The 21,397-nt window shown below is 48.3% G+C and overlaps 1 protein-coding gene across 1 annotated transcript in view; it reads right to left on the bottom strand.

The window, feature by feature from the left end:
- Positions 1–21,397, bottom strand: part of SCARB2 (scavenger receptor class B member 2) — a 420,920-nt gene that overhangs the window by 57,463 nt on the left and 342,060 nt on the right. Inside the window, exon 8 of the mRNA XM_069236840.1 lies at positions 13,147–13,265. Within this exon, the coding sequence (XP_069092941.1) occupies positions 13,147–13,265 (119 nt within the window). The remainder of the gene's footprint in view (positions 1–13,146; positions 13,266–21,397) is intronic.

Here is a 21,397-nt window from a genome sequence, read left to right as displayed (position 1 = left end):
TGTCCCATAATGTATGGGTGTAATGCCCCAGAAGGCATGAGGTGTTCATGGACCGCAATGCAAGACTGGAGGAAGAAAACATTTTCTTCCCTATCTGATCCAGTTTTTTGGATTCCCTATCCAGGGGTGCAGGAAGGAATGCACAAGGGAAGGTAGAGGCCTGGATAACCAAGCTCTCAGGATTGGGATGTTGAGTCAGGAAAGCTGGGTCATCAGGCGCCTGCCTATGGCAGTGGGTGATTATTCTGTTAACAGGAGCCCCTGTGCTGGGTTTAGACCAAGTCACCAGGCCAGGAGGTCATCATTAAAGGGCAAGAGGGGTTCTGAAGAGGAAGCCCCAGGCTGAAGCATCTCAGTTAGGAGGTTTGTCCTGACTGCCACAGAAGGCAGCTCGAGGCCCAGGACCTCGGCTGCTCTTCTCACCACCACTGAATACGACGCTCCCTCCTCCGTAGTCATGGTAGAGGGAGAAAGCATGCCAGTGTCAGGAGAAGTGTCTAAACCACTGGCTTCACCCAGGTCCTGAGCCAAAATCATGGGGTCATCAAGTTGGCGTTTTAAAGAGTCCGGTGATCCCTTCATACTTTCACCATACCCATACGAATAAGGATCAGGATCCGAATGAGGAAGGAAGGTCCCAACCGAAGTCAGAATTGGTGTCAAGCAACGTCGGTTTGGCTCCATGTCAGAGACAGGTATGGGACTGACGCCGGCCAGCCTCAGGAGCGTCATGACTGATGAGGATCCGAAAAAAGATCTTTGGGTGCCCCCTGGAGCTGAGGCCGAAGCCACCGGCATAGAACTTGAGGAGGCCCCTTCTGACCTTACAATGCCCGAAGGCGCACCAGCACGTGAGGCTGCCCCAAAATGAGGCGCATGGCCTCATAGAACCCACGGAGTTGGGCAGGGGTGGCTCCTCATGGACCCGGAGGATGGAGGCCTGGAACAACGACAGTCCTTTTCCTGCGTCATGTCATCCGCTTGACGGGGTCAAGTCGAAAAACAACTTCTTCCTATGCTTACCTGTGCATCCCAAAGATTTTGAATGGGACGACAAACAGTGTGGGCTCAGGGAACAGTCTCTGGACCTTCCTCTCAATTGGGAGCGACGCAGAGCTGAGCACTGGGCCGCAAGAAGCTTTAGGGACTGCTCCCTCAAAGCCTTCGGGTTCATGGACCAGCACTCGGAGCAGGACTTTGGGTCACCTCCAAACACCAGAGAAACACGAGGGGCAGATCCGTCACAGAGATCATCCGATGACAGGAGTCGCAGAGATTGAATCTGGTCTTCCGTGACAAGGTTGATGCACTAGAAAGTCAAAGAGTCTTCGACAAAAGTCAAAAAATGACTTGTGGGATAGCTCTTCTATGGATCTGCGCATAGGCTGGTGTGGAAAGAAAATAACTTATGTCAGCGTGCCAGGGTGGCACCTACATACGATCTGCAACATCATATCCATTGACTACGACACCAACGGATGCGGAGTCGACCAACGCCTCCTAACGGAGCGCAGGGGTACTGCTCGAAGAAAAATCTCCGGATCTAGACAGACGCCTGGGGAAAATTCTAAGGTAAGGAATCTGCAACTCAAAGTCTCTATCAGATAATTATGTTCAAAGTACAACAGTTCACTATTACAGCATTTCCCTTTTCCTTTACTTTTTCCCCTACATGTGCTTAAAATATAGTGTTCTGCAAGGCACGGCTGGCTTTACAATGACTGCAGACACCACTGCAGTGCAAAGGTAGGTACATTAAATCCACTGGGGCCTCCATATTTACATGCCCTACCATATATTAAGGACTTAGAGGGAGGCTGTCTGAACCAACTGTAATTACACCAATTACGATATACGTTTTAAACAGAGCACTTGCCCTGGGCTTGGTTAGCAGGGCCCAGGGCACATTCAAAGTAAGTAACCACCAGTATCAGTCAAAAAATGGGGGTGATCAGGGCAAAAAAGGATGACTGTTTGCCCCCGTCCTATACTCTTATCAGATGAGAGCATAAAATAAGGCAACACAGGTGAGAAGGTTGTGGCCTTTTCACTACTGACATTTCTGTTAAGAATGGCGATTTGGTAATCATAGCTTCTACCAGATTAGGGATTTGCACAACAAATTCCATTGAGGGAGTAGGTAAAAGTGACTGCCTTCACAGTAACAAATAATAACACAAATATCAGGTGCTTCTTTTGTATTGTCTGCTCCCAAAATGTTCACTGGTGACATTAAAATGTAGGAATCAATCAGTACTTCTATAGCGTGGCTTATCACCCATAGGGTCTCAATAAGCTTTTGCGGGCGGGTATGCTACTTAATCGAATAGCCTGGTCATGAGATCCTTCCTGAACTGCTTCAGTGATGCGGTCTGTCTGAGTTTGAGAGGTAGCATGTTCCATGTCCGGGCTGCCAGGTAGGAAAAGGATCTTCCCCCTGCTGTGCTTTCTCGGATACTGGAAATGGCTGCAAGGGCAAGCTGGGAAGAACAGAGTTGTCTGTTGGGTGCGAGAAGGTGAGGCGGTGGTTGAGGTAGGCCATTCCTATGTTGTGTAGTGCCTTGAAGGTGTGTGTCAGACATTTGTAGGTGATAGGCTTGTTGACCGGGAGCCAGTGTAGGTCTTTGAGGTGGGAGGAGATGTGGCTTTGTCAGGGGATGTTGAGGATGAGCCTGGCTGCTAGGAACCATCCAAGCAGCACATATTACCACTCAAGGTTCATAGTAAAAAGTTCAAGTTGGTTGTCGACTTGATGTGGGTAATAAGTTTTATGTCTAAATTCTGCATATGTCTTGACTTTAACATCTGCTGCAATTTTCAGTAAATTGGGAACAGAAGACATAGGGGCTGATCTATATATTAACGGACAGTCCCCAATGCCGAGTACTTTACTCCCATCGTGGGGAGGGTCCTCTGACCGCCGTATTTAAAGATGTATACTGCCCCTGCAGATAACTCTTGCATTTACAGGAACCGTCATCACAGCCGCTCCTGGAAATGCACTGTAAGTTCGATGGACGGCTCCCTAAACATTACGGAGATGTACGTTGAACATAAACTTTTTTCTTGATTTTCAAAAAGGAAATCCAAAAGCAGGATTTATTTTGGGAAATAAAAACATACAATGGCCCTCTTTGCAAAGGTAGCATTCTCCTTTTCATAGTGGTGACACTGAGTGAAATATGGCCATGTGTTTGCCCATTCTAAATATGGTGGGAGGATACATGGCAAACCTCGGAACCTCCTTACCGCCACTGGGCTGTCAGACGTGCGTGTAGTTGGTGGAGATGGAGTAATCACCATCTACTCACTGAGAACTGTATTGGTTTTGTGTAGTCTTGTGTATGGAATGAGGTGGATGCACAAAGCCATCATTCCTAAGAGTTTCATTAGTGTCCTCATTCTCCGAGATTGTGACTTCAGTTAGAGGCGAACCTAGGATATCATGGCTTGGGCCCTCCATGTAGTCAGTTATGCTATTCCTAACTGTGCGTCCAGTTCCTCCTCTAGAAACACTTTCTTTGTTTCTGGGAAGAGATTATTTCCCCCAGTTTACTGTGAACCCTAGTGTGTGTGTGTAGTAGTGCTACTACCTTTGGCCTGTTCTCTTAGTACTGTTGGAAGGTGCTTGCTTTCACTAGCCAGTCGTCCAGGTATGAGTAAAACTGTATGGACTGCCTTTTGAATTGTGCTGCTTCCACTGACAGTATCTTGGTAAACACACATAGGCACAGACTTTGTTCCGAACTGTAGAACTTCGAATTGATAATGCTCCCCTTCTAATACAAATCTTAAAGATACCGCGTGTGTGCTGTGTGTATGGCAATGTGGAATTAAGCATCCTTGAGAGCTACTGTTGCTAAATAGCCCCCCGGTCTAGAAAAAGGATAACATCTTGCAAGCGCGTCATTTGAAACTTTTGTGTTTTTATGTACCCGTTTACAAAGCGTAGATCTAGAATAGGTCACATAGTTAGGTCTAGCTTTGGTAAAAGGAAGCGCACACATTTTTGTTCCTCTTGTTGCATTTTCTTGATTATGTTCCTTAACAACAATTAGTGCACCTCCTTTTTTTAGGACTTGTAACTGGTCCTTTTTGTACTGATGATGCTTTGGTGGTCTTGTTGATGGTTTCTGTATAAAGTCTATGCAGTAAGCATGATGAACGAGTTACTTACCTTCGGTAACGACTTTTCTGGTGGATACATTAGCTACCTGTGGATTCCTCACCTAATGAATACTCCCATGGCGCCAGCATTCGACGGAAATCTTCTTCCTAGTCTCTGCACGTCGACGAGGACGTCACTCTAGCCCACGCGACGCCGTCTGACGTCATACAGGCAATAAGAGGTCCTCGACGACGTGCCGACGTCAGTACCAACATTTTTTACGTGCATGAGAACAACCACCCAATGCAATGAAAGAGCAAGGCAACATCCCATAACCTTGTAAAATACACAATATTGCAATGAATAGCTGTAAATTTAATATAACGAACAAATATATGCAAATCATGTATGTACACACAAAGATATATATATATATATATATATATATATATATATATATATATACAGATAATATACACAAGTATCCATATATACAACGTCTATTGTAACCTTGAAGACCAAGAGGGGCGCACTCAAGGATTACTTGGTAAGACCAGAAAGGCAACGGGGAGGCGGGTGGGACCGTGAGGAATCCACAGGTAGCTAATGTATCCACCAGAAAAGTCGTTACCGAAGGTAAGTAACTCGTTCTTCTGATGGATACAACTACCTGTGGATTCCTCACCTAATGAATAGAGTCCCAAAGCAGTACCACGCCTGTGGCGGGTGCCTAAATGGTCAAACCAAGAAATCCTGCAGCACTGACCGTGCAAAATGGCCGTCCCTTCTGACCTCAGAGTCCAAACAGTAATGTTTCGCAAAAGTGTGAAGGGACGACCAAGTTGCGGCCTTGCAGATGTCAACCACAGGAACACCCCTGGCCAAGGCCGAAGTGGCCGACTTAGCTCTGGTGGAATGAGCTCTAATGCCCTCAGGAGGGTCCTTCTTTGCCAAAGAGTAACAGATTTTAATGCAAAGAACCACCCACCTGGAGAGTGTTCTCTTGTGGACTGCCTTTCCTCTCCTCTTGCCCACGTACCCGATGAACAGCTGATCCTCCAGCCTGAAATCCTTTGTTCTATCAATAAAGAAGCTCAACGCCCTCTTTGGGTCCAGACGGTGCAGTCTTTCTTCCTCTTTAGAAGGATGAGGCGGAGGATAGAACGTGGACAAAGTAATTGTCTGAGCCAAATGGAAGGGTGAAACAACCTTCGGGAGGAAAGCAGCCTTGGTCCTCAACACCACCTTATCTCCATAAAAAGTTGTATAAGGGGGCTTTAACGATAAGGCCTGCAACTCACTCACTCTCCTTGCAGATGTTATAGCTACCAGGAAAACTGTTTTTATAACCAAATACCTTAAGGGGCAAGAATGCATAGGCTCAAAAGGGGACCCCATAAGGAAAGTCAGGACCAAGGACAAATCCCATTGCGGCATAACAAATGGTTTTGGAGGATATTTATTTAGAAGACCTTTCAAGAATCTGATAACAATAGGGGATTTAAATAACGATGGTTGGTCTGGAAGACAAATGAAGGCTGACAAGGCCGACAAATAACCCTTAATGGTAGCCACTGCACAACCTTTCTGCGCTAGAGATAGAGCAAAAGACAAAACGTCCGATAGATGAGCATGTAAGGGATCAATCTGCCTCTCTCCACACCACGCAACAAATTTAGACCACCTATTAACATAGATAGATTTAGTGGAGTGTCGCCTGGCCGCTAATATAACATCCACTACGTCAGGCGGGAGAGAGAAGGAACTCAGGTTGCCCCGTTCAATCTCCAGGCATGTAGGTGCAGACTCTGGAGGTTGGGGTGTAAAACCTGCCCCTGCGACTGCGAGAGGAGGTCTGCCCTGAAAGGGAGACGGAGCGGAGGGCACATTGAGAGTTGGAGAAGGTCGGAGTACCACACCCTCCTTGGCCAATCCGGAGCTATTAAGATGACTAGCGCCCGGTCTTGGCGAATCTTCCTCAATACTCGAGGAATCAAGGGTATGGGAGGAAACGCGTAAAGCAACTGGCCGCACCAGGTTATTTGAAACGCGTCCCCCAACGCTCCCTGCATCGGATACTGGAGGCTGCAGAATAACGGACAATGCGCGTTCTTCAGAGTGGCAAACAGTTCTACCCGAGGAAACCCCCACCTTTGGAAGATCAAACGGACTTGATCTGGATGGAGACGCCACTCGTGGTCTGCCGAGAATTGGCGACTGAGACCGTCCGCACGTACATTCAAGACCCCGGCCAGATGATTTGCTACCAAGCAAATCTGATGGTCCTTTGCCCAGGACCATAGTCGAAGAGCTTCTCTGCAGAGAAGGTACGACCCTACTCCTCCCTGTTTGTTTATGTACCACATCGTGGTAGTATTGTCCGTCAGGACCTGTACCGACTGACCACGAAGGGAAGGGAGGAAGGCCTTGAGAGCCAGACGTACAGCCCGTAACTCTAACAGATTGATATGAAACATCTGCTCCTCTGGAGACCAAAGGCCTTTGATCTCCAGATCCCCCAGATGAGCTCCCCACCCTAGAGTGGAAGCATCCGTTATGACCGTGGCCACTGGTGGCGACTGCGCGAACGGCTTTCCTTGTGAAAGATTGTTGCTCGCAATCCACCACTTCAAGTCCACAGCAGCATCTCTGGAGATCTTGACAGCACCTTCTAGATCTCCTTTGTGTTGAGACCACTGCCTTCGGAGGCACCACTGAAGAGCCCTCATGTGCCAGCGAGCATGCGTGACCAACAGAATGCAGGAGGCAAACAGACCGAGCAGACGAAGGACCTTGAGGACTGGAACTACCGCTCCATTTCGAAACATTGGAACCAATTCCTGAATATCTTGAATCCGCTGAGGCGGAGGAAAGGCTCGACTCAATGTTGTATCCAGTACTGCCCCTATGAACAGGAGGCGCTGAGAGGGCTCCAGGTGAGATTTGGGCTCGTTCACCGAAAAACCCAGGTCGAACAACAACTGAGTCGTTGACTGCAGATGATGCGACACAAGCTCCGGCGACTTTGCTTTGATCAACCAGTCGTCCAAGTAAGGGAATACTGCTATCCCTTTCCTTCTGAGCTCTGCCGCAACCACCGACATCACCTTCGTGAAGACTCGAGGTGCTGAAGTAAGACCAAACGGAAGGACCGCAAACTGATAGTGCTGCGATCCCACCATAAACCGGAGATACTTCCTGTGTGACTTGAGTATCGGGATATGAAAGTAAGCATCCTGCAAGTCGACAGACACCATCCAATCTTCTTTGTTCAACGCCAAAAGCACCTGAGCTAGGGTCAGCATCTTGAACTTTTCCTGTTTGAGGAACCAATTCAAGATCCTCAGGTCCAGGATTGGTCTCAACCGACCATCCTTCTTGGGGATCAGGAAATACCTTGAGTAACAACCTCGACCCCTTTCCTGCTCTGGGACCAACTCTACCGCGCCCTTTGAAAGGAGGACTTGTACCTCCTGTTCTAGCAACAGGAGGTGTTCTTCTGAACAATAAGACGGGCGGGGCGGGATGAGGGGCGGGAACTCCCGAAAAGGAAGGGTGTAGCCTTTTCCCACAATACTGAGAACCCAAGTGTCCGTCGTAATAGTCTTCCACTTGCGGAGAAAATGCTGTAATCTTCCCCCTACAGGAGAGGAGTGAGTAGGAAATGGTGGAAGCCTAAGGCTGCTTTCCCTGCTGCACCCCTCCAGAGGACGAGGAAGAGGCAGAGTGCTGCTGAGAGGCTCCTCTGGTGCGGGCCCTCCCTCTCCCTCTGAAAGATCTATAGGGATGAGAAGAGGTAGGTTGCTGGAATCTCCCCCGAAAGGAAGAGGAGGAAGAGCCACGCCCAAATCCCCGAAACCTCCTGAAAATCCTGGAAGAGGCAGAGGAAGAAGGAGCTTGGAGTCCTAGCGATTTGGCTGTGGCCCTGCTCTCCTTAAAACGTTCCAAGGCCGAATCTGCCTTGGCGCCAAACAGCTTGTTCCCATCAAAAGGGAGATCCAATAGAGTTGACTGCACATCTGCAGAAAACCCCGAATTACAGAGCCAGGCCTGTCTCCTTGCCACCACAGTCGTGCCCATTGCTCTGGCCACCGAGTCGGTCGTGTCCAGCCTAGACTGAATAATCTGGGTCGCGGCAGCCTGGGCATCTGAAACAACATCCAAAAGACCCTGGGGAAGCTCCGTAAATGATGAGGAAATGTCATCCATAAGAGCATGAATATATCTCCCCAGGATACAAGTTGCGTTGGTGGCCTTCAACGCCAGACTGCAGGACGAAAAGATTTTCTTGGACTGCGCATCCAGTTTCTTCGAGTCTCTGTCCCCAGGCACCGTCGGGAAAGAACCAGGCGCTGATTTGGATGAACAGGAGGCCTGCACCACCAAACTCTCCGGTGTAGGGTGCCTAGAAAGAAAGCCAGGGTCAGTTGGTGCAGCTCGATACCTCCTGGCTACGGCTCTATGAACCGCTGGAGAAGATACTGGTCTCTTCCACACCTCTAGCACCGGATCCAGCAAAGCGTCATTAAAGGGCAATAGAGGCTCTTCCGCAGCTGAGGCCGGATGAAGCACCTCTGTCAGAAGGTTCTGTTTTGTCTCTGTCACCGGCAAAGGCAGGTCCAGAAAACTAGCTGCCTTCCGTACCACTGCGTGAAAGGAAGCAGCCTCCTCCGTGTATTCCCCTGGAGACGAAAGATCCCACTCAGGGGAAGTGTCCAGCCCACTGGCTGTATCTAGACCATGCAGTCCATCACCCGAGTCCTCTAGTTCTCCTTCTTCCAGGACTCGGTGGTACTCCTGCTCCTCTAATAAACGGAGAGCACGTCTCCTCGAATGAAGCCTCTGCTCGATACGCGGAGTCGACAATGCCTCCGCCGAAGCCGAAGATCGGCGCCGATCTTCAGAAGCCACCGACGCCGCGTCCGGCGCCACAGGTAACTTCGGCGCCGATGAAAGAACGGATGGACCCACCGGAGTCACAGGACGAAATCCCGACGTCGGCGGGATGGAAATCTCCGGGGCCAATCCCTCCGAAGCCACCGGAGCGGCCACCGGCGCCGACACCGGCGCCGAGCCCACGTTCCCAAAAGGGAGAAAGGGCATAAAGGGTGCCGGCCGTAGAGGCGCAGGATCACCCAATGAAAAGGCCAAAGGGCCAGCTGGAGCACCCCCTGGAGCCATCTGTTGGAAGATGGTATACATCGCATTTAGGAATGCTGTACTATCGGCTCCAGGGGTGGGAAAAGCCGGATACTGGGGTGCCTGTATCGAAGGCGACCCCGACGCCGGCCTCGACGTCTGCGACGCCGGGGACAACACCAGAGGCTGCACCACTTCAATCACCGACGCCTGTCCAGGTGAAGTCGGTGACGGCGGAGAGGGCAACGGCGTCGATGGATGCGGCGTGACCGTGGGACTGACCTCCCAAGTCCTCCAGCGCCGATCCGAAGACCTGGAACAAGTCTCCTTGCTCGAATGGCACCGTGATTCTCTACGGCGCCGGGAGTCTCGATGACGCCGATGCCTTGGCGAAGAAGACTTCTTATGATGTTTTTCTTTCTTCGACTTCACCATAAACAACTTCGCCTCACGTTCCTTGAGGGCCTTTGGATTCATGTGCTGGCATGAATCGCAAGTCGAGACGTCGTGGTCGGAGCTTAAACACCAAAGACAGTCGGAGTGAGGATCCGTAACTGACATCTTGCCCCCACACTCACGACAAGGCTTAAAACCCGACTTTCTCTGCGACATTATTACTGCAGCGAAGGACTACGCAGCAAAAAATACACTGTAACCACGAAAGTAACAGTTGCTCCCTCGAAGATAACCGTTTCGAATGCACGGAAAAAAGGGAACTGACGTCGGCACGTCGTCGAGGACCTCTTATTGCCTGTATGACGTCAGACGGCGTCGCGTGGGCTAGAGTGACGTCCTCGTCGACGTGCAGAGACTAGGAAGAAGATTTCCGTCGAATGCTGGCGCCATGGGAGTATTCATTAGGTGAGGAATCCACAGGTAGTTGTATCCATCAGAAAAATAATATTTACAACCCATTTGTCTGTGGAAAGGGCCTCTCAGTTTCCTAGGAAGTCTTATATTCTCTCACACATAAATGTTTTTGTGTGAGAGGGAGAGGTGTCTGAGTTACCTTGAGGAGCTAGAGGCAGATACCCAAGTGTTTCTGCCTCTTGATGTACCTCTGCTTTGAAAATAGGGTTTTGGATGCTGCTGTTGCCATTGTCAGAATCTGCGAACTTGGTTGACTTTAGTCTCTGTCCCTGTGCACCAAAGCTATGCCTCTCCTGACCTCTTCTCCCTGGAAGGTAGGTTGGGGGCAGGTTGGGGGATGGTGAGTTTGGGGTGGGGGCAGTGAGCGGAGGGCCTCTTTTGAATGTGGGCCTTGAAACTTGAAGAGCTCCCATTGTTTTTTACAGTTTCCTTAGCCTTTTTCATTTCTTCTAGAGTTTGGTCCACCTTTGGTCCTAAGAGATGATTCCCTGTCAGGGGCAGGTCAATAATATTGAATCGAACCCCCAGGTTTAAAACCTGAGATGTATAACCATGCGTGACTTCTCAAGATTGTCCACGTTGCCACCTGCCTGCTTCCAGTATCCGCGGCATCAAGAGCAGACTTGAGCTGGCAATGTTTTTTTATTCCTTCAATTAAACATTTTTCCCTTTGGTGGTATTCCTTTAGAAGATGTGGCATGTCTAATAGGAAGTTACAGTTTGCAATCCACCATTGTGTGCCCGCTGCTCTTTCCTTTCTCCTCCCAACAGCCTTCAATCTTTTGCTTTCTTTGTTCAGCGAAGGTCCCATGACTGCTAGGGAAAAGGCTTTCTTCCTCCCTGTAAACATAATGAGAGTTGGGCTCGATGTGGCCCTGGATGTACTTTGGGACCTGAGTGAAAGCTCTATTTCTTCTCAATATGCAGGGTGACTACTTTCACTGTGTTCAAGAAGACCCCCTTGCCATGCTGAGGAACTTGTTCTTTTCATAAACTGAACTGTGTGTTTCCAGGAGAAACCACATATGCTTTTTTTTCACTACCATCTCCACCTCGAAGGCCTCTGCTGCCTTTTTCACATCACATGTCGAGATATCATCAGGATGGCCTAGAGGAATATGTCTCAATTTCCTCCTTGAAGTGAGTCTGCCTTCACGTCGTCCCACCTTTCCTCCTGTGGGTTGTCGATACCAAAGTCTTCAGGGTCAGCACTACAAAATAAACTCCACTTTACCCATGTTTGCATCTTTACCTACCGTGAGTGTTTCTACCTCTTCTGGGAACAGAAGCTCTTGTGTTGGCTACATAATCTCTATTGGTCTTGTTTCTTTCAGAGGCTTCATGACTTCCCTGAAAGCTTCTTTCTTCTTAATCAAGAACTCTATTTCTGCTTCCAATGACCTCTTCTTCCTCTCAACCTGGATGACGTTAGAGGTTTTAGGTTCCCTGTGGCCCTATTTCCCCCCGAGGAAGTCCATCCCTCTTTCACTTTCAGTGCTCGATCCTCCTTGGAAGTCGAGGCAATTTCTTTCAGCATATCCTTACCAGTGAGTTTTAATTTCCACTAGGATGAAACTCTTCTTGCACTCCTTCAAATGCGTGTTTTTTTTGTTATTGAGGTACTGGCTTTCTGTGGACTCATGCTCTCATTTGAAGACCTGTACTTCGATGTCTTGGACATATGCTTGGATGTCTCTTCCTTTGGCACATGCAGTGGCTTTCAGGCATGTAGCACTGTGGGTTTAATGTCCTGCCTATGTGTTTTCTTTTACCTTAAATGTCGCCTCAAGCTTGAAGTCTTGCTGTTTCCCGAGACTACTCTGCATCTACCTCATTGTTGTCTGAGAAACCTATCTCCCTCACTGAAGGACAACCACTTTCCTACTTTTCCATCTCTAATGGACTCACTAAGTCTGTATTCGCCCAATGTGCCAAAATGATTGTATCTTTGTGGACCATAGTTTTCTGGATTAAAGTATGAGCATTGGAGGCACTGGAAACCCATAGGGATCCCACCTTGACCAGATACCATTCTCTGAATATCGATCCCTTAGACAAATCTCCCTAAAAACCTTTCTCCACCAGTAAGTGGCGATATCGGTTATTCCTCCTACTGCTTTCTACTATGTTCAAGGACTTTGACAAAACATTTCAGGACTCACCATGCACCTCTGTATCCAAAGGCAGAAAAAAGTATCTAATATGGTAAGCAAGCCTATGGATATTGTGGGATTACGGTTCACGTCATAAAGGGACTCCGTCAACGCCCACTAACAAAAAAAGCCTCAGTAATAGTCCCTATTCCCTTAACTATGTCCACTCAGCTGACTCCACAACATGGCCCTGTCCTGCCCTCGCCCCGCTGTCCATTGCAACTCCCATGGTTGTCCCCTGTAGCAGCTTTGGGTGGTGTTGAAGTATCAGTCCCTCAGATGGCACGCAGGAGGATGTGGCCCTGAGGAGAGCGGGAAACACTGATTCCACCATCCAGAATCGCACTTAAGGAGCTCAGTCAATTCAAAGTTCACAGTTCTGAAGGCTCCGGTTTGGAAGAAGCACCCAAGATAGGCTCACCTGTAATGTACTCCGCAGACATAGCTCAATGCATTTGGTTCGTGTCATACAAATACAGACTAAGACACGTCATAGCCCTAGGTTGGGCGTAAAACAGGCCCCTCCACCCACTGTGGTGCCGGGGGTCCCTCGCCCTTTGGGGGCACTCAGTCAGCCCAAAGTCTATCAGTATCTCAGATATAGGAGACTCGGGGGCATCTAATTCTGCAGGGGGGCCCATCAATTTGGGTCATATCACTGGCCCCAGAAAATGGGGTTCTAAAATCAAACCATTTTGCGAAAAGTAATGCTCCCTTTCAATCAAGTGTTATCATTTGCAAACAGGAAAATGTTTGTTTCCATTCTACAACGTTTACTGTTGCCGGTTATGTTATACTATAACACAAAAACTATAGAAAACCAAAAATAAACAGAGATATGCCAGATGCTCCCAACTCAGCGATATATATGCTTACAGAATTGATATCCAAAAATGTTTCGTGATCTTCCTTGTTAGGATGCATGCCGTCTATGTCATCCACAAACTTCTTATCGGCTTGGTAAAAATGTGGAGATGATAAAATAATTGGAGCACCTAGATTTAAAAAAAAGAAAATACACATGTTTAAAAAAGCGTGATTTTTTCAGGAACGTTTTTTTCTTGCACGTTTCATTTTGTCCAGCGTAAAAATGTCATGCACCTCCACTCCTTTACTTCTGATTTGTTTACAAACGTAGAAGATCTAACAGTAATAACATAGGTCTACAAAAAAGCGCAGTTCAACATCCTTGAAGTGGTGATGAGCAGAGTGTGCTAGCGATGATAACAAGCCTTGGCAAAGCCAATAGGTCTCGCCTACACACGAGCTATTGGCTTTGGCAATGTGTTTTTGTCATGTTGTGCACCAGTGTGGCTGCTGTTCAGCATGGCTAAAAGTTAGTGGAGTGGAGTGCCGTAAAGTGAAGTAGGGGAGTAGAGTGTCAAAGACGGGATTTATTGGAGTAGACTGTTATATTATATTGGAGTAGACTGTTATAGAATGGAGTGTATTTGATTTGAGTAGAGGGAGTAGAGGTTAGTGGGTCAGTTGCAGAGTGTTGTACCATGTAATGCTGTAGAATGGAATAGGGTGGAGTGGACTGAGGTAGTGGGGTGCATTGGACTGGAGTAGAGTGGGGTGGATTGGATTAAGGGAGAATGGTGTGGATTGACAGGAGTGGGTGGATTGGATGGACTGGATGCGGTGGATTCGATTGAAGTAGGATGTTTTGGAGTGGGGTGAATTGGAATGAGTGAATTATAGTGGGGTGGATTAGGGTGGCCTTGAGTGGGTGGATTTAAGTGGGGTGAAGTGGGGTGGATTGGAGTCATTGGAATGTGGTGTATTGGACTAGAGTAGGTGGATTGGGCGAGAGAGAGATGGATTATATTCAAGTGGTTTGGATTGGACTGGAGTGGGGTGGGGTGGACTGAACTGGGGTAGACTAGATTGGGGTAGAGTCTGGTGGATCTGAGTAGATTTGATTAGATGGAGTTTGTGGACTGGAGTGGGTTGTGTGGATTGGATAAGGTGGGTTGAAATTGAGTGGCCTGCATTGTATTGGGGTGGGGTAGGTTGGACTGGATTGGGGTGAGTTGACTAAGGTGGACTGGGGTAGATTGCTTTGAATTGGAATGGGACAGATTGGAGTGAAGCGCATTGTTTTGGATTGGAGAGGGGCCGATTGGTGTGGAGAAGATTGTAGTGTGGCAGATTGTTTTAGATTAGAATAGGGTGGATTGTGGGTGATTAGACTGGAGTAGGGTGGGTTGGGGTGTCATAGGTTGGACTGAATTGGGGTGAGGTGGACTGGACTGGAGTGGTGTAGAATGGATTGGGGTGAATAAGATTGGTGTTGTTGGATTGGATTGGAGTAGGGTGGATTGGGATGGAGTGGGGTGGATTAGATTGGGGTGATGTGGATTGGACTGGATTAGGGTGGATTAGAGTGGGGCAGACTGTTTTGGATTGGGGTGGGGTGAGCTGGATTGGGGCATAACTGGAGTGAGGCAGAAGGTTTTAGACTGGAGTGGCCAGATTGGAGTGGGGCAGATTGGGGCGGGCAGACTGGATGGTTTTGGAGTGGGCAAAATGGAGTGGGCCAGATTGTTTTGGATTGGAGTGGGGCAGATTGTTTTGGACTGGATTGGTGCAGGGCAGATTGTTTTGGACTAAAGACTACAAGAGTGTCTTGTAAGCGAGACATATGCGCTAAAGCATTCTATCGCAGGCTTCACTCTAAAAAGCCAAAATGTAATGCACAAAAAAGTACATTACAAATCCTTGCAAGACAAGCCAGTGTTTATTAAAACCACCACAGATATGTGTCAATAAATGCTATCTCTTCAAGTGGCAAACCACTGAATTGTTACCGAAGGACAAAGGCAGTCCGTGGCCATTTGTAAATTAGGAGCTGTTGAAGAGGGGCATCGTTCCCGCTACCCGAGTGACCACTAGATGAACAACAGAGAGCAGACAACAGTGCCATTGGCCACTGCGTCATCATTAGTGCCCCTTGATCCTCTGGGTAGGCTACTTTATTGGGAAAAGAGTTCCTTTAACCGCTTCTATGCCTTGGACGAGATGATCTCGTCCAAGGCTACAGTTCCCCTGTGCCTTGGACAAGATCATCTCGTCCAAGGCACAGGAGAACTTGGGGGAGCGCTAGCGCACCCTCCTCCCCCCAAGGCGGAGATGGAATGGGGAACACCTTCCCCTTACAACCCCCCACCCCGCCCTGTGACGTCAGCGCGCGAGGATTTGTCACAGGGGCCTCCCCCATCTCGCTGGAAGCTCTGGGGAGGCTTCAAAGGGAAGGAAAAGTATTTCCTTCCCTTTTAAGTCTCTCCGAGGGTTTCAAACTAGACACCAGGGATTTTTTTTTTTTTTTACTGAAATTCACATAAGGGAGCGACCCCTTGGGCAAGGGTCGCTCCCATGGGGGGCATTTTTTCGGGAAGGCCTTTTCTGCCCCCCCTGGGGGCAGATCGGCCTATTATTAGGCCGATCTGCCCGCAGGGGGGGCAGAAACCTCTAGGCACCAGGGACCATTTTTTTATTTTTTTATGTTTCATTTTATTTTTTTAGGTGGGGAGCGACCCCTTAGGCAAGGGTCGCTCCCCTTGGGGGAAAATTATATTTAGGCCATTTCTGCCCCCCTTGGGGGCAGATTGGCCTATTTTGATGAGGCCAATCTGCCCCCAAGGGGGGCAGAAACCACTAGACACCAGGGAGTTTTTTCTTTGCGTGAATTTCACGCAAGGGGAGCGACCCCTTAGGCAAGGGTCGCTCCCTGGGGGGGCAAATTTATTTTAGGCCCTTTCTGCCGGGCAGATCGGCCTATTATTAGGCCGATCTGTCCCCGGGGGGGCAGAAACCTCTAGGCGCCAGGGCAATTTTTTTTGTTGTTGTTTGTTTGTTTTTTTAGAGATGGGGAGCGACCCATCAGGCAAGGGTCGCTCCCCAGGGGGGCAAATTGTATTTAGACCATTTCTGCCCCCCTGGGGGCAGATTGGCTGAGTTTAGGTCAATCTGCCCCCAAGGGGGCAGAAACAACTAGGCACCGGGGATTTGTTTTTTGGCGCCAATGTCACGCAGGGGGAGCGACCCCGTAGGCAAGGGTCGCTCCCGGGGAGGGGGGTGGGTGTTAGGGGGGCAAATTTATTTCAGGCCATTTCTGCACCCCCTGGGGGCAGAAACCTCTAGGCGCCAGGGGATTTTTTTTTTTTTGTTTGTTTGTTTTTTTAGAGATGGGGAGCGACCCATCAGGCAAGGGTCGCTCCCCTGGGGGGCAAATTGTATTTAGGCCATTTCTGCCCCACTTGGGGACAGATTGGCCGATTTTAGGTCAATCTGCCCCCAAGGGGGCAGAAACCGCTAGGCACCGGGGTTTTGTTTTTTGGCGCCAATGTCACGCAGGGGGAGCGACCCCGTAGGCAAGGGTCGCTCCTGGGGGGGAGGGGGGGCAAATTTATTTTAGGGCATTTCTGCCCCCCCCCCCCGGGCCGGCTGAGCTACAGGCCAAACTCCACAGGTAGGCACCTTGCAAAAAACACCTCTGTTTTCTGTGAAAAAATATGTTGTGTCCACGTTGTGTTTTGGGCCATTTCCTTTCGTGGGCGCTAGGCCTACCCACAGAAGGGAGGTACCATTTTTATCGAGAGACTTAGGGGAACGCTGGGTGGAAGGACATTTGTGGCTCCTCTCAGATTCCAGAACTTTCTGTCACCGAAATGAGAGGAAAAAGTGTTTTTTTGGCCAAATTTTGATGTTTGCAAAGGATTCTGGGTAACATAACCTGGTCAGAGCCCCGCAAGTCACCCCATCTTGGATTCCCCTGGGTTTATAGTTTTCAAAAATGCGCTGGTTTGCTAGGTTTCCCCAGGTGCCGGCTGAGCTACAGGCCAAAATCCACAGGTAGGCACTGCTTTTTATAAAAAAATGTGATGTGTCCACGTTGTGTTTTGGGCCCTTTCCTTTCGTGGGCGCTAGTCCTATCCACACAAGTGAGGTATCATTTTTATCGGGAGACTTGGGGGAACGCTGGGTGGAAGGAAATTTGTGGCTCCTCTCAGATTCCAGAACTTTCTGCCACAGAAATGTGAGGAACATGTGTTTTTTTAGCCAAATTTTGAGGTTTGCAAAGGATTCTGGGTAACAGAACCTGGTCCGAGCACCGCAAGTCACCCCTCCTTGGATTCCCCTAGGTCTCTAGTTTTCAGAAGTGAGGTATCATTTTTATCGGGAGACTTGGGGGAACATAGATTAGCAAAACAAGTGTTATTGCCCCTTGTCTTTCTCTACATTTTTTCCTTCCAAATATAGGAGAGTGTGCAAAAAAGACATCTATTTGAGAAATGGATTCTGGGTAACAGAACCTGGTCCGAGCCCCGCAAGTCACCCCATCTTGGATTCCCCTAGGTCTCTAGTTTTCAGAAATGCACAGGTTTGGTAGGTTTCCCTAGGTGGCGGCTGAGCTAGAGGCCAAAATCTACAGGTAGGCACTTCGCAAAAAACACCTCTGTTTTCTTCCAAAAATGTGGATGTGTCCACGTTGCGCTTTGTGGCGTTTCCTGTCGCAGGCTCTAGGCCTACCCACACAAGTGAGGTATAATTTTTATCGGGAGACTTGGGGGAACGCTGGGTGGAAGGAAATTCGTGGCTCCTCTCAGATTCCAGAACTTTCTGCCACAGAAATGTGAGGAACATGTGTTTTTTTAGCCAAATTTTGAGGTTTGCAAAGGATTCTGGGTAACAGAACTTGGTCCGAGCACCGCAAGTCACCCCTCCTTGGATTCCCCTAGGTCTCTAGTTTTCAGAAGTGAGGTATCATTTTTATTGGGAGACTTGGGGGAACATAGATTAGCAAAACAAGTGTTATTGCCCCTTGTCTTTCTCTACATTTTTTCCTTCCAAATATAGGAGAGTGTGCAAAAAAGACATCTATTTGAGAAATGGATTCTGGGTAACAGAACCTGGTCCGAGCCCCGCAAGTCACCCCATCTTGGATTCCCCTAGGTCTCTAGTTTTCAGAAATGCACAGGTTTGGTAGGTTTCCCTAGGTGGCGGCTGAGCTAGAGGCCAAAATCTACAGGTAGGCACTTCGCAAAAAACACCTCTGTTTTCTTCCAAAAATGTGGATGTGTCCACGTTGCGCTTTGTGGCGTTTCCTGTCGCAGGCTCTAGGCCTACCCACACAAGTGAGGTATAATTTTTATCGGGAGACTTGGGGGAACGCTGGGTGGAAGGAAATTTGTGGCTCCTCTCAGATTCCAGAACTTTCTGCCACAGAAATGTGAGGACGTGTTTTTTTAGCCAAATTTTGAGGTTTGCAAAGGATTCTAGGTAACAGAACCTGGTCCGAGCCCCGCAAGTCACCCCATCTTGGATTCCCCTAGGTCTCTAGTTTTCAGAAATGCACAGGTTTGGTAGGTTTCCCTAGGTGGCGGCTGAGCTAGAGGCCAAAATCTACAGGTAGGCACATTGCAAAAAACACCTCTGTTTTCTTCCAAAAATTTGGATGTGTCCACGTTGCGCTTTGGGGCGTTTCCTGTTGCGGGTGCTAGGCCTACCCACACAAGTGAGGTATCATTTTTATCGGGAGACTTGGGGGAACGCTGCGTGGAAGGAAATTTGTGTCTCCTCCCAGATTCCAGAACTTTCTGCCACAGAAATGTGAGGAACATGTGTTTTTTTAGCCAAATTTTGAGGTTTGCAAAGGATTCTGGGTAACAGAACCTGGTCCGAGCCCCACAAGTCACCCCATCTTGGATTCCCCTAGGTCTCTAGTTTTCAGAAATGCACAGGTTTGGTAGGTTTCCCTAGGTGCCGGCTGAGCTGGAGGCCAAAATCTACAGGTAGGCACTTCGCAAAAAACACCTCTGTTTTCTTTCAAAAATTTGGATGTGTCCACGTTGCGCTTTGGGGCGTTTCCTGTCACGGGCGCTAGGCCTACCCACACAAGTGAGGTATAATTTTTATCGGGAGACTTGGGGGAACGCTGGGCGGAAGGAAATTTGTGGCTCCTCTCAGATTCCAGAACTTTCTGCCACAGAAATGTGAGGAACATGTGTTTTTTTAGCCAAATTTTGAGGTTTGCAAAGGATTCTGGGTAACAGAACCTGGTCCGAGCCCCGCAAGTCACCCCATCTTGGATTCCCCTAGGTCTCTAGTTTTCAGAAATGCACAGGTTTGGTAGGTTTCTCTAGTTGCCGGCTGAGCTAGAGGCCAAAAATCTACAGGTAGACACTTCGCAAAAAACACCTCTGTTCTCTTCCAAAAATTTGGATGTGTCCACGTTGCGCTTTGGGGCGTTTCCTGTCGCGGGCGCTAGGCCTACCCACACAAGTGAGGTATCATTTTTATCGGGAGACTTGGGGGAACGCTGGGTGGAAGGAAATTTGTGGCTCCTCTCAGATTCCAGAACTTTCTGCCACAGAAATGTGAGGAACATGTGTTTTTTTAGCCAAATTTTGAGGTTTGCAAAGGATTCTGGGTAACAGAACCTGGTCCGAGCCCGGCAAGTCACCCCTCCTTAGATTCCCCTAGGTCTCTAGTTTTCAGAAATGCACAGGTATGGTAGGTTTCCCTAGGTGCCGGCTGAGCTAGAGGCCAAAACCTACAGGTAGGCACTTCGCAAAAAACACCTCTGTTTTCTTCCAAAAATTTGGATGTGTCCACGTTGCGCTTTGAGGCGTTTCCTGTCGCGGGCGCTAGGCCTACCCACACAAGTGAGGTATCATTTTTATCTGGAGACTTGGAGGAACGCTGGGTGGAAGGAAATTTGTGGCTCCTCTCAGATTCCAGAACTTTCTGCCAAAGAAATGTGAGGAACATGTGTTTTTTTAGCCAAATTTTGAGGTTTGCAAAGGATTCTGGGTAACAGAACCTGGTCCGAGCCCCGCAAGTCACCCCTCCTTGGATTCCCCTAGGTCTCTAGTTTTCAGAAGTGAGGTATCATTTTTATCGGGAGACTTGGGGGAACATAGATTAGCAAAACAAGTGTTCTTGCCCCTTGTCTTTCTCTACATTTTTTCCTTCCAAATATAGGAGAGTGTGCAAAAAAGACATCTATTTGAGAAATGCCCTGTAATTCACATGCTAGTATGGTCACCCCGGAATTCAGAGATGTGCAAATAACCACTGCTCCTCAACACCTTATCTTGTCCCCTTTTTGGAAATACAAAGGTTTTCTTGATAGCAATTTTTTACTCTTTATATTTCAGCAAATGAATTGCTGTATACCCGGTATAGAATGAAAACGCACTGCAGGGTGCAGCTCATTTATTGGCTCTGGGTTCCTTGGGTTCTTGATGAACCTACAAGCCCTATATATCCCCGCAACCAGAGGAGTCCACCAGACGTAACGGTATATTGCTTTCGATAATCTGACATTGCAGGGAAAAGTTACAGAGTAAAACGTAGAGAAACATTTATGTTTTTTTCACCTCAATTTCAATATTTTTCTTTTTCAGTTGTTATTTTTTGTAGGAAACCCTTGTAGGAGCTACACAAATGACCCCTTGCTGAATTAAAAATGTTGTCTACTTTTCAGAAATGTTTAGGTTTCTGGGATCCAGCATTGGTTTCATGCCCATTTCTGTCACTGACTGGAAGGAGGCTGAAAGCACAAAATATTGCAAAAATGGGGTATGTCCCAGTAAAATGCCAAAATTGTGTTGAAAAATTGGGTTTTCTGATTCAAGTCTGCCTGTTCCTGAAAGCTGGGAAGCTGCTGAGTTTAGCACCGCAAACCCTTTGTTGATGCCATTTTCAGGGGAAAAACCACAAGCCTTCTTCTGCAGCCACTTTTTCCAATTTTTTTGAAAAAAACGAAATTTTCCCTGTATTTTGGCCAATTTCTTGGCCTCCTTCAGGGGAACCCACAAAGTCTGGGTACCTCTAGAATCCCTAGGATGTTGGAAAAAAAGGACGCAAATTTGGCTTGGTTAGCTTATGTGGATAAAAAGTTATGAGGGCCTAAGCGCGAACTGCCCCAAATAGGCAAAAAAAGGCCTGGCACAGGAGGGGGAAAAGCCTTGGCAGCGAAGGGGTTAACAGCACTACTCAGACATGCTTTTGTACTCCTAAAGCATAAGTCCCCTGCTGCACACAAGTGAAGAGGACGGATTAAAGGCAGTAAAGATAGTGGGGTACCCACTACGCAGTGGTAGGTGATGGGATTGTA

Source organism: Pleurodeles waltl, chromosome 1_2, assembly GCF_031143425.1.
Source record: "Pleurodeles waltl isolate 20211129_DDA chromosome 1_2, aPleWal1.hap1.20221129, whole genome shotgun sequence".
Lineage (NCBI taxonomy): Eukaryota > Metazoa > Chordata > Amphibia > Caudata > Salamandridae > Pleurodeles > Pleurodeles waltl.
Note: the sequence above shows the minus strand (reverse complement) of the source record. Positions and strands in the feature narration are given on the sequence as shown.